This window comes from Hypanus sabinus, chromosome 3 (assembly GCF_030144855.1).
Source record: "Hypanus sabinus isolate sHypSab1 chromosome 3, sHypSab1.hap1, whole genome shotgun sequence".
Classification (NCBI taxonomy): domain Eukaryota; kingdom Metazoa; phylum Chordata; class Chondrichthyes; order Myliobatiformes; family Dasyatidae; genus Hypanus; species Hypanus sabinus.
The window spans coordinates 28,546,429-28,559,226 of NC_082708.1; the positions used below are offsets into that span (position 1 = coordinate 28,546,429).

The 12,798-nt window shown below is 40.6% G+C and overlaps 1 protein-coding gene across 2 annotated transcripts in view; it reads right to left on the minus strand.

Moving 5' to 3' along the window:
- Positions 1 to 12,798, minus strand: part of LOC132391139 (rho guanine nucleotide exchange factor 17-like) — a 483,152-nt gene that overhangs the window by 175,462 nt on the left and 294,892 nt on the right. For both annotated transcript variants that reach the window (XM_059963957.1, XM_059963956.1), the window contains exon 3: positions 6,007 to 6,189. In XM_059963957.1, coding sequence (XP_059819940.1) covers positions 6,007 to 6,189 — 183 coding nt within the window. The remainder of the gene's footprint in view (positions 1 to 6,006; positions 6,190 to 12,798) is intronic.

A 12,798-nucleotide genomic window follows, 5' to 3' on the forward strand; every position in this document is an offset into this window, starting at 1 on the left:
GAACAGTCAAGAAAGCTGCAGATGGCACTGTTGAAATTGCACTGTTAGGAGCTGGTATGGGCTTGATGGGCTGAATGGCTTGCCGAACGTGCTGTGACAATTCTGTGAATCAAAATGGCAGAAGAGAAAGCAAACTTGGCCAACCCCTGGTAAAACATGGCCTGACATCACAAGACACATGTCAAGTGTGCAAACATGACTCAACACTGCTCAAAAATGTTGCATGTGCGCCGAATGTTTTTCATTCATTTGCCAGTAGAGCTAATTCATGGAACAACTTAATGCATGGATAATTGTGGGCACCATCTGCAGAAATCACGGCCTACTTCCCAACATAGTGACACCACATGTCAGCAATAATAAACCCAATTCTGATTCCGATATTCGATCACAATTCCTAATTATGAATGACCATCAGTGAGTAAATGCACAACTTCTTACTCATGAGCCGTGGATGATGTCACAAAGACCCAAGCTCTATGGTTTCTGGATGCCACCCAGGGCCTCTCTAAATCAGCACTTCCTTCCAACTGCTAGCCAGCTGCAATATTTTAAAATGCACATAAATTCCAGCCTCAACCAGATAAATAAGCCCAGGAAACAATGAAACTGGCACTGAGGTCTGCAAAATGTAATGAACCAATAAAGTCTCATATCTCACACAAGGGGCCAAATGCAGGCTACTCCACAGTAGATAAAAATCTTCAACAAACCATTTCTCTCTCCTCGAAATCAGAATTAAAGATCATACAAGATGGCATCCTGTTTAAGTGGTGCATTTTTTTTTGGTATGGTTACATTAGTCCAGCAAATGCTTTTCGAAAAACAAAGAGGTTTGCCGAGCAATTATTGTGGAAATGGAGTGATTTAAGACACAAGAAGTTTGTGTCTTCCCAGGCTTGGAGAAAACCCTTTAGAGCAGTGGGCAATGGTGCAGCAGTAAAAGTAGTCATCTCTCAACCAACTGCAGTGCCTGATACTACTATGTATTAAAAGCCGTACATTATAGTTCTTAAGGGCATACCAACTACAGTGACTCCAGTAATATGGTACAATATATAGCAAGGACTTGGAGAGATTTTCCTGAATTTGAGGCAAAAAGACCAGATTATTGAGTTGGACTCAGTGTAACTGAATTAACTTTGTTCACACATGTTCAATATCTAAGTATCACACCCACAGTCCCCTGCATAACTGACCTCAAGAAACCCTTTTATTATAGCTGCCATGACTTCCCTAGCATTGCTCTTAGTACATCACATTTATTTCTTCCTCGTATGGTTTCTTGCGTCAAATTACTCAAAGTTTACAGTCAGACTTATGCCAAAATACTCCAGTAATTGCCATCAAGATTGTTATATTCCTTAGCAGTGTTAAATGAAACAGGAAAAGAAAACACAGATGCCCGAAACTGAGCTGAGCCTCATATACACATCTCCTGCCCAATTATTTTGCATTTGCTTTAACTTCCTTTTTTTTAAAAAAAAGCAACACCTGGAATTATCTAAGTATCTTGTAGATTTGTTAACATTTTGTAAAAAAAAAAGGGCTAGGTCACTTTCTTGGACCTGAGATGTGTTCCTGTGTTGTGTGTGGGTTACTGCCCCAGTTTCCATTAAAGGCAGGAACTCAATCAGGCCAGCTGGTTAGGCCGCAACTGTTCCTTCCGCATGATAGAAAACTTGTTATTACCGAGGCACTTGCAAACATTGTCAGAGATACTGATTAGATTCTGTTGAAAAGTCATTGTTTTTAAGAACAGTAATTCATTATTTCTCTAAAATTTCTCTCTATTCATTATTTCCTTTTTAAAGAATCGATAAAAGACATATTGTTAGGAAGAATTTTATGCTTAAGATACACACTCCATTCATAGGTGGAAACCATGCAACTGTGCATCAACCTTTGCAGTTCTGACATACAAATCATCGCAGAATGTTCCATGTTCTGTCATACAGCCCTTTGGTCCAAGGGATGCTGAACTTTTAACCTTTTAACTCTAAGATCAATCTCACCTTCCCTCCTACATAGTCCTCCATTTTTCTATCATCCTCGTGCCTAAGAGTCTTTTAAACGTCTGAATGTATCTGCTTCTATCACCACCGCTCATTCCATGCACCCACCGCTCTGTGTTAATACTTCCGGTATTCCCCCTATTCTTTCCTCCAGTCACCTTAAAATTATGAGCTATTCTCCCTGGAAAAAGGTCTCTGGCTCTCCACTCAGACTGTGCCTCTTATCATCGTGTACACCTCTATCACGGTTCCTTTCACGTATTTGTTTACCAGTTACATCTACACCAAAAAATTTAAAAGAGAGATGAACAGCAAAGAGATATTTAGCACCAAAATAAACACTGAAAATGCTGGAGACACTCAGCAGGTCAGGCAGCATGTGTGGGAAGAGAATCAGAGTTAATGTTTCAGACCCAAGAACCTTTATCAAAACTGAGAGAGGAAAAAAAGTTAAAATTCTTTCTTTATTAGTTCTGACCTGAAATGTTATCTCTTTCCACAGATGTTGTATGAGCTGCTGAGTGCTTCCAGCGTTTTCTGTTTTGGATTGCCAGAATCTGCAGATGTTTTGATTTTACTTTTTAGAAATGGACTGTATTACCATACAACAATATCCAGTACAGTATGGTACTTTAACAAAGTACAGAGTACAAAAGCTCTTTACAGAAGTGATCATACAAAAGCTAGAAGAGCAAGAACAGAAACTAAAAATAAGAACATTGAGCCGAAGCTGCTGATGGATACATAGAACAAAAAACTGAATTTATCCTGTTCCATTATGTAGACTCGGCAACATATCCGAAGCCAAGAAGGTGTGGAGGGAAACCTGGAGGTGCTGATGGTTCCATGTAGCCACCTCCTCAATCCATCTAAATAGTCTACTTTTCGCAATGTTAAAGGAATAATTTGGAACTATGTGTCATTTAAAATTTAGAGGAGGAGGAAAGAAAACCCATATAAAATAAACATTTATAAAACATATACATTGGGAATTTTAAAAGATACTTTAGAGGTCCAAGCAAGGCCAGTTGCTCAATATAGGAAGTGCTCAGCAGGCCACGGAGTAAAAGGGTTAATGCTTCACAGTTCTTACCCATCATAAGGTCTGAGAAAGAAACATTGCCCGAAACATTGAGTCCGTTTCTCTTTCCACAGGTGCTCATTGCCACCAGATTCAGTAATAGTTATTACCTCTCAACCATCAGGCTCTTGAACCAGAGGAGATAACTTCACTTAACTTTACTTATCCCATCACTGAAGTGCTCCCACAACCTATGGACTCAATTTCAAGGACCCTTCATCTCATGTTCTCAATATTTATTGCTCATTTATTATTATTATTATTATTTTTTCTTTGTATTTGCACAGTTTGTTGTTTTTTGCACATCAGTTGCTTGCCCGCCCTGTTCAGCATGGTCTTTCATTGATTCTATTACGATTTTTGAAAACGACCCTTAGGGTTGTATTTGGCAACTTATATGTACCTTGGTAACGCATTTACTTTGGACTTTGCATGGCCTGCTGATGGTTTCTAACACTTTCTGTTTTTATTTCAGGTTTCTAACATCTGCAGTTTTCTTAATTTTCTAAGGCCATTTACTAAGATAATTTCAAAGCCAACATGTGGGAACTACATACTCTAACTTATTATAATAGCTTAATTATAATAGAGATTAACATATAATATAGCCGGTAATTTTAAAAAATAAAGTTATTTCCTAGAGTATTTCACAAGGACTGTTAACAGAGTTGCCTTCCAATGATGTTATAACCTTTAACAAAGCGAGAATGGTTTATTCAACCATGCAGATCCTGAAGGTAAGTTGGAATTTTAAACATTCCTACTTCCATCTTTATTATGACAATTATCTTGTCAGTTGTAAAATGATTGAGGACTTCCATTCAGTTGTATGATAGTGATTCCTGATTCCAAAAGGTATGCACGAATAATAATAAAAAATAATTCTCTTTAAAATATCCACACATTTAAAAAACAAAACTATGAGAAAATGTGAAATCATACTGTGTCTATCATAGAATCTTCCTGTAATCCCACCTGGGTCGCTATTGAGTCGGAACCAAATAACAAGCGCTTCAGTACACTAATTCCCCACTAATCCTGATGCAAGATTTTGACCTGAAATGTCGATAATTCCTTCCTTCCAGCAGATGCTGTTCAGCCCACAGGGACTGCTGCTTGCAGTTGTTTGTTGTTCTAGATTCCAGCATCTACAGTCTCTTGTGCCTCCACACTAATTCTCTTTTATTCTCCCCACATTACTATTAACTTGCACTTGAAGCTAACCTGCATACTAGACACAATTTATAGTCACCTGCGAATGGTAGTGTAGCGGTTAGCACAATGCTTTACAGTACAATTGGCCCGGGTTCAATTCCCGCCGATGTCTGTAGAGAGCTTGTACATTCTCCCCATGACCGGCTGGATTTCCTCCGAGTGCTCCAGTTTCCTCCCACAGTCCAAAGACGCTCTGGTTGGTAGGTTAGTTGGTCATTGTAAATTGTCCTGTGATTCGGCTGGGGTTAAATCATAAGAATGCTGGGCGATGTGGCTCCAAGGGCCAGAAGGGCCTAATTCATGCTGTATCTCAATAAATAAATAATTTTGCCAAATGGGAGGAAAGCTGAGCACCCAAAGGAAACCTACACAATCACTAGGCAGCATGTGCAAACTCATCACATTCAGCACCAAGAGTCAGGATTGAAACCCTGTTGCTAGACTTCATTCCAACAACTTCATTCACCTCAGCACTGAACCCACTCCACAACCTATGGACTCACTTTCAAGGACTCTACAACTCACGTTCTCAATATTTATTTATTTGGTATTTGTTTTTTTTGTATTTGCAGTTTGTCTTCTTTTGCACATTGGCTGTTTGTCCATCTTTCTGTGCAGTCTTTTACTGATTTGATTGCATTTCTTTGTACCTACTCTGAATGTCTATGGTGACATATACATACTTTGATAATACATTTACTTTAAACTTTGAATTATTATGTTCAGCAAGTGCTGCCCCTTCGGGCAATGTTACAATTTGTTGGGCTAAAAGCTATCTCAGGGCAGTATGATTATTTTCAAAGAAAGTAGTGCAGTAGTAACAGGTGATTATTTGCCTCTTTGTATCAAATTCTATTTGGTTAGCCACCTACGTAGTAGCTTGGGATGAATTAGTGCTCTAATGTGCCAAACTGTACCAGTACTTTGAGTCTTGTGCTCAATTCAATGGGCATTTGCCCATGGACTATCAGAGCTCACAGTAGAACACGCCTTATAGAACCTTGGAGCAAATGCTCAGCTTTTGGGGACCACATTAAATGAACAACACTTCTACCTTAGACGTTCAGATGTCTAATCCAGCTTTCCTACCGCAGTAGCCGTTGAAGAAAAGTGCTCAGTATGACTGACAACAGCAATAATACTGATATATTCCTGCTAATTCAGTACTCTAGCTGATACAACTTGACTTTCTGCATGGAGGCTGCCCAGGAGCGGAAGATGCTGAAGTACTCAGGCCTGGCAGCTGAGTGTAAGGAAGCTGGCTGGAGGACCATCGTCTACCCTGAGGAGGTAGGGTGTCGGGGCCTCATCGGCACAAAGACAATATGGTCGGTCTGTGACTGGAGCGAGGCTCAGGAGGGGCACCAGAGAGTTGGCTGAGAAGGCAGAAGCAGGCAGCTGCTAGAGCTGTGGCTGGCAGCAATGCCAAACAGGAAACATCTCCTCTAAATCTCATTACTGAAACATTCTCAATGGTGTCACTGGGTGTTGATCAAATTATCTACAAATGTAACAGGCACGGCTCTCCAAAGATGCCCTGAAGTCAGTTGGAGGCTGCTCCAGGCTTGCTTTGTAAAGGAGAAACAGCTGCGGGAACACTGTAAAACCAGCCAGAACTCAGCTCCCTCCAAATCCGCTCCGGCTCCCAGCATGCACCCCTAACTTGGAAGCTGGGCGCTCCTGCGCAGTACTCACTGTTTCAATCATTAGGTCGCCCACTTTCTGCTTCTCATGCCAGTTCTGGACACACTGGTGAGCCTGTTCCAGGAATTTCTCGTGATGCTCCAAGATTTCCGGAATTTGGAAGAACATATCATCCACAAGGGCCAGGTCACAGATAGACGAATTCTCCGGCTGCTTCAAAGGTCTCATGTATCCCTGCCAAAAGAAGTGTTAAAACCAATCATTAATCAGTAACAGAAAACATGATCAAAACATCCCTTATTATTATACACTGATCTGGAATCAGATACTGATTCTTTCGTTTGTGGATTCAATAAAGTCACTGCAGAACTCCCTCAGCCCATGCCAAGTGCTTGAGTGGGTCTGATTTTATATCACATTCCAAATTCTGATCCTCAGATACCATCAAGTGATTTCACAATAAACATTTTCTCCCAAGCCCATGGAAACTGTCAGGAAAATTAAAAGAGGTTTACCCGGGGGAACCTGTGCCAATAGTTGCATCCCTTTTTTGTTCACCCTGAGTTCAGCCGACCTGCAACAGTTTAGAGATGCAGCTTATAACCTACTTCTCGTAAAGGGTGATGAATCCTTAATATTCTCTGTCCCAAAGGCTTGATCACTAGAGTAGGAGCTGGGTTAGCCTAATAACATAACAACACCAGTGATCACCAATTGGAGTTCAATTACCGCCGCTGCCTGTAAGGAGTTTGTAAGTTCTCCTTGTGTTTCCACCTGGTGCTCTGGTTTCCTCCCACATTCCAGAGATGTACAGGTTAGCAGGAGTTCCCAACCTGGGGTCCATGGGCCCTTCAGTTAATGGGAAAGGTCCATGGGATAAAAAAGTTTGGGTTGCACGTATGCTATATTGGCTCTGGCTGTGTAGCAACTCTCGTGGGCTGCCCAGCACGATTCTTGCCTATTTGACACAAAATAAAACAACACATTTTACTGAATGTTTCAATGTACATGCAACAAATAAAGCTAATTTTTGAATAAACTATTCAATGTCTATGAGACCATAAGATATGGGAGCAGAATTAGTTCATTTGGCCCATCTGCCATTCTATCATAGCTGATCCAATTCTCCTCTCAGCCCCAATCACCTGTCTTCTCCTTGCCTTGACCAATCAAGAATTTATCAACCTCTGCCCTAAATATAAAGACTTGGCTTCCATAGCTGCCTGTGGCAAAGAATTCTACAGATTCACCACTCTCTGGCTAAAGAAATTCCTCCTAATCTCCGTACTAGAAGGATGCCCCTCTTTTGTGAAACTGTGTTCTCTGGTCTTAGGCTCTTACATCCATTCTCTATAGGCCTTTCACCATTCAATAGATCAAAAGCTCACCCTTCATTCTTCTGAATTCTAGCAAATACAGGTTCAGAGCCATCCGACGCTCTTCATATGACGAGACATTTTCATAAATCTCCTTTGAATCCTCTCCAGTTTTAGCACATCCTTTCTAAGATATGGGGCCCAATACTCCTAGTGGGGACTCACCAGTGCTTTATAAAGTCTCAACGTTACATCCTTGCTTTTATATTCTAATCCTCTTGAAATGAATGCTAACATTGCATTTGCCTTCCGCATCACAGACCCAACCTACACATTAACCTTTAGGGAATTCTGCAACTCGGTTTTTTTTGTATGTTGTCTCCATCTAGAAGATAGTCAATCCTTTCATTTCCTCTATCAAAGTGCATGACCATACACTTCCCAACACTGTATTCCTCCTGCATTTCTTTGCCCATGGTCCTAATCTAAGTCCTTCTATAGCCTCTCTACTTCCTCAAAACTAACTGCCCCTCCACCTATTTTCATATTGTCCATAAACTTTTCAATTAAGCCATCAATCCCATCATCCAAATCACTGACATATACCGTAAAAAGAACTGGTCCCAACACAGACCCCTATAGAATACCACTAGTCACCTGAAGTCAGCCAGAAAAGGCTCCCTTTATTCCCACTCTTTGCCTTTTGCCAATCAGCTACTGCTTTATCCATGCTAGAATCTTTCCTGTAATACAATGGGCTCGTAGCTTGTTAATCAGCTTCACGTGTGGCACCTTATCAAAGGCCTTCTGAAAATCCAAGTACACAACAGCCGATTCTCTTTTTGTCTATCCTGCTTGTTACTTCTTCAAAAAATTCTAACAGATTTGTCAGGCAAGATTGTCCCTTGAGGAAACTACACTGACTATGGGCTATTTTATCATGTGCCTCCAAGTACCCTGAGATCTCGTCCTTAATAACCGACTCCAACAGCTTCGCAACCACCGAGGTCAGACTAACTAGCCTATAGTTTCCTTTCTTCTGCCTCTCTCTCTCTTGAAGAGCGGAGTGACATTTGCAATTTTCCAGTCTTCCGGAACCATTCCATCATCTAGTGATTCTTGAAAGATCATTACTAATGCCTTCATGCTATCTTCAGCCTCCTCTTTCAGAATCCTGCGGTGTAGACCATCTGGGTACAGGTGATATATCTACCTTCAGACCATTCAATTTCTCAAGAATCTCTTTCTTTCTAGTAATAGTAACTTCATACACTTCGTACTCCATGACACCTGGAACTTCCACCATACAGTTAGTCTTCCACAACGAAGCTGACGCAAAGTACTTATTCAGTTCATTTTGCCATTTCTTTGTCCCCCATTACTACCTCTCCAGCATCATTTTCCAGTGGTCTGATATCCACTCACGCCTCTCTTTTACACTTCATATTCCATCTTTACCTTCTTAATGACATTTTTAGTTGCCTTCTGTTGGCATTTGAAACCTTCCCGATCGTCTAACTTCACACTAATTTTTGCTCTATTATATCCCCTGTCTTTGGCTTTTACATTGGCCTTGACATCTCTTGTTAGCCATGGTTGTGTCACTTTTCCTTCACAATACTTCTTCCTCTGGGATGTGTATATCCTGTGCCTTTGAAATTGTTTCCAGAAATTCCAGCCATTGCTGCTCTGCTGTCATCCCTGGCAGTGTTATTTTCCAATCAATTCTGGCCAACTCCTCTCTCATGCCTCTGTAATTCCTTTCACTCCACTGTAATGCTGATAATCTGTCTTTAGCTTCTCCTTCTCAAATTTCAGGGTGAACTTGATCATATTTGTTGTATCTCATGGTTCTTTTAACTTAAGGTCTCTATTCAATTCTGATTCCTTGCACAATACAGCTGGCCCCCGATTTTCACATGTTCGCTTTACGGCAGCTCACTGTTTCAAAAGACCTACATTAGTACCTGTTTTTGCTAACCAAAGACGATTTTCACTTTTACAAAAAAAGACGCCCGCTTTATACGTGTGTTTACCCTGAGAAAGACTACCATAACCGTGAAGCCTTGTGCGGGCAGTTCTGTGCGCATGCGTGTGCGTACATAGGCGTGTACGTGTACATGTTCGTATGTGCCAATTTTTTTTCCTCCAAATCGATTTTGGCTCGCTGTCCTCCCGATTTTGATAAGTGAAACTACACCGTACATACAATATTTCTACCTTATACAGGCTGTGCATTTATCATATCATTCCTGCTTTTACTATATGTTCATGTTATTTTAGGTTTTATGTTATTTGGTATGATTTGGTAGGTTATTTTTTGGGTCTGGGAACGCACAAAATTTTTTCCCGTATAAATTAATGGTAATTGCTTCTTCGCTTTACAACATTTCGGCTTACAAACGGTTTCATAGGAATGCTCTACCTTCAGATAGCGGGGGAAACCTGTGATGGCACTATGGAAGAATGAAGGCACAGGTGGCTCAGCTAAGATCATACTAAATTGTGGGATAGGCTTGAGGGACTTAGTGACCCACCACTGCTCTAGCTTCCCGTGTTCTTCTCGTCTTAGCCATGTTTTTGCTGACAAATTCTGAACTGTTTTTTCATTGATTAATTCTCAGAAAATGGTGTATAAACCTTTGCTGCTGTGGAAATGCTATTTGTAATCAATATGAATTTGCGACAAATCAGAAAAGAGAGGACATTTTCTGCGAAGGCCAAGAGCAATCCCTGACATTTGAATGGAGCAGCTAAGAGCAGAAGTAGGAAATCAAGGCAAAAATAACAGCTTGGTGTTACAGAGTTCAACCTGAATAAACAGAAGCAGTTTATAATATTCATTTTGGAATATAATCATGAATTTATAAAGGGAAATAGATTTTAGTAATTTTCTCATGTTCTGGTGCCAAAGATCTTACGAAAAGAATAAACTCCATGTATAGTACAATTTAGCATACATTAGATGCAACAGGATACACAGTGGTATAACAAGACAATTGGACAATCCAGTGCTCTTATCATGAGCTCAGTGAGTGCTATTACCTCCTAGGGAATTCAATTATTTTGCAATCACTTTCATTTATATAGTGTATTTTTTTGTGCGTGCCATTATCTGCCAGAGCCTCAGCAACCACTTATTTTTTCAAGTGGTTGTCTTGGAGGAAAGATTCTGTGAGTGGTCCCCCGCATCCCTCTCACAGCGCAGTTGTTTATTTTTTTATGAGGCCAAGTTGTGAGCTCGACACCCAACCCGGCACAGATGGAAAGCATGTCCGGGAGCGGCCCGACTGGGTTCAAACTTGGGCACCTTCGCACCGAAATCTGGCGCTGATGTCACTGCGCCACCAAAAAAAAAAAGGCAATACCACAATTGATGGTGAGAAGCTTGCTACGAAAGGTTGGTAATAATGATGATCTTAAATGAGAAGAGGGGTTCAGGAGGGAACAGTAAAGGTAACTAATGGCATCAGCCAGCTGAGCTGGGATGACGGAGGCCAGTGCGGACAATGTGGTGAGCTGCAATACTGGGGGAAGACCCTACACAAAGGAGGAGGCGAGGCCAAGAAAGCATATGAAAACTGCAACGAGAAATCGTAAACATAGACACCACTGGGAGGAGGTAACATGGATGAGCAACAGTACATGGAAGAGTAAACAGGAAAATAGAGGGAACGATGGCACTGGAGTCAATTTTAGACATTCTCATCTGAGTATATATGATGAAACAAAAGGATTGGTGATCCAATCATGTAGAGACTGTGATATGCATTATTTTGTTTACAGTGCCTATTAAAAGTATTCGCCCACCTTGCAGGTTGTCACATTTTATTACTTAACAACATTGACTCGCAGTGGATTTAATTTGGTTTGTTTGACACTGATCAATAGAGAAAACTTTTGTGTCAAAGTGAAAATGAATTTCTACAAATTGTTCTAAATTTTTTACAATTATTTAACAAAAATTAATTGATTGCTTAAGTATTCACTCCTTTCAAGTCTGTATTTAGTAGATACACCTTTGGCAGCAATTAAAGCCTTGAGTCTGTGTGGACACTGCAATTTTTGCTCCATTCTTCTTTAAAAAACTGCTCAGGCTCTGTAAGATTGCAAGGGGATTGTGAGTGAACAGCTGTTTTCAAGTCCAGCCACAAATTCTCAATTGGATTGAGGACTGGACTCTGACTTGGCCTCTCCAGGACACTAACATTGTTGCTTTTAAGCCATTCCTGTGTGGCTTTGGCTTTATGCTTGGGGTCACTGTCTTGCAGGAAAACTAATCTTCTCCCAAGTCGCAGTTCTCTTGCAGACAGCATCGGGTTTTCCTCCAGGATTTCCCTGTAATTTGCTACATTCATTTTACCTTCTACCTTCACAAGCCTTCCAGGGCCTGATGCAGTGTAGCATCCCCATAGCACGATGTAGCCACCACCGTGCATCACTTTAGGGATGGTGTGTTTTTGATGTGTAGTGTTTGGCTTACGTCAAACATTGTGACATCTGATGGCCAAAACGCTCAGTTTTGTTTCCATCAGACCAGAGAACCTTCTTCCAGCTGACTTCAGAGTCTCCCACATGTTTTCCAGCAAACTCTAGCCAAGCTTTCAGGCGAGTTCTTTTTTCAGCAGTGGCTTTCTCTTTGCCACTCTCCCATAAAGCTGCAACTGGTTAAGTATCTGGGCAACAGTCGTTGTATGTACCACTGAAGCTTGTAACTCCTCCAGAGTTGTCATAGATCTCTTGGTGGCCTCCCTCACTAGTTCCCCTTCTTGCACGGTCACTCAGTTTATTAGGACAGCTTGCTCTAGGCAGATTACAGCTTACCATATTCTTTCCATTTCTTGATGATTATCAATACCCCAAGGGATATTCAGTGACTTGGAAATTTTCTTGTCTCCATCTCCTGATCTGTGCTTTTCAATAACCTTTTCATGGAGTTGCTTGGCATGATTTTGCCAGGATACTGACTCACCAGCCATTGGACCTTCCAGACAGAGGTGTATTTTTACTCCAATCAATTGAAACACCTTGACTACACACAGGTGATCTTCATTTAACTAATTATGTGATTATGTGACTTTTAAAACCAGTTAGCTGTACCAGTGATGATTCGGTGTCTCATATTAAAGGGGGTGAATACTTATGCAATCAATTATTTTGTGTTTTAAATTTGTAATTAATTTAGAACACTTTGTAGAGATCTGTTTTCACTTAGACACGAAAGAGTCTGTATCTGTTGAACAGTGCCAAATCGTGCCAACTTAAATCCACTGTGATTCAATGTTTTAATTAAAACATGAAAACTTCTGGGGGGGGTGAATACTTTTTATAGGTACTCTGTGTCCTTGCAAAAAATTAAGCAGAATCTGTGCAGTAGCACAACTATATAGCATAATATGCAAGATTACATACATATGGAAAATTTTCTAAATTACATTTACAATTGCATGACCCAAGATATTTAATATCACACCAGTACAGCAGGTTTGTTTATATCCTGCACTAAAATATAGTGAAAGATATAGGA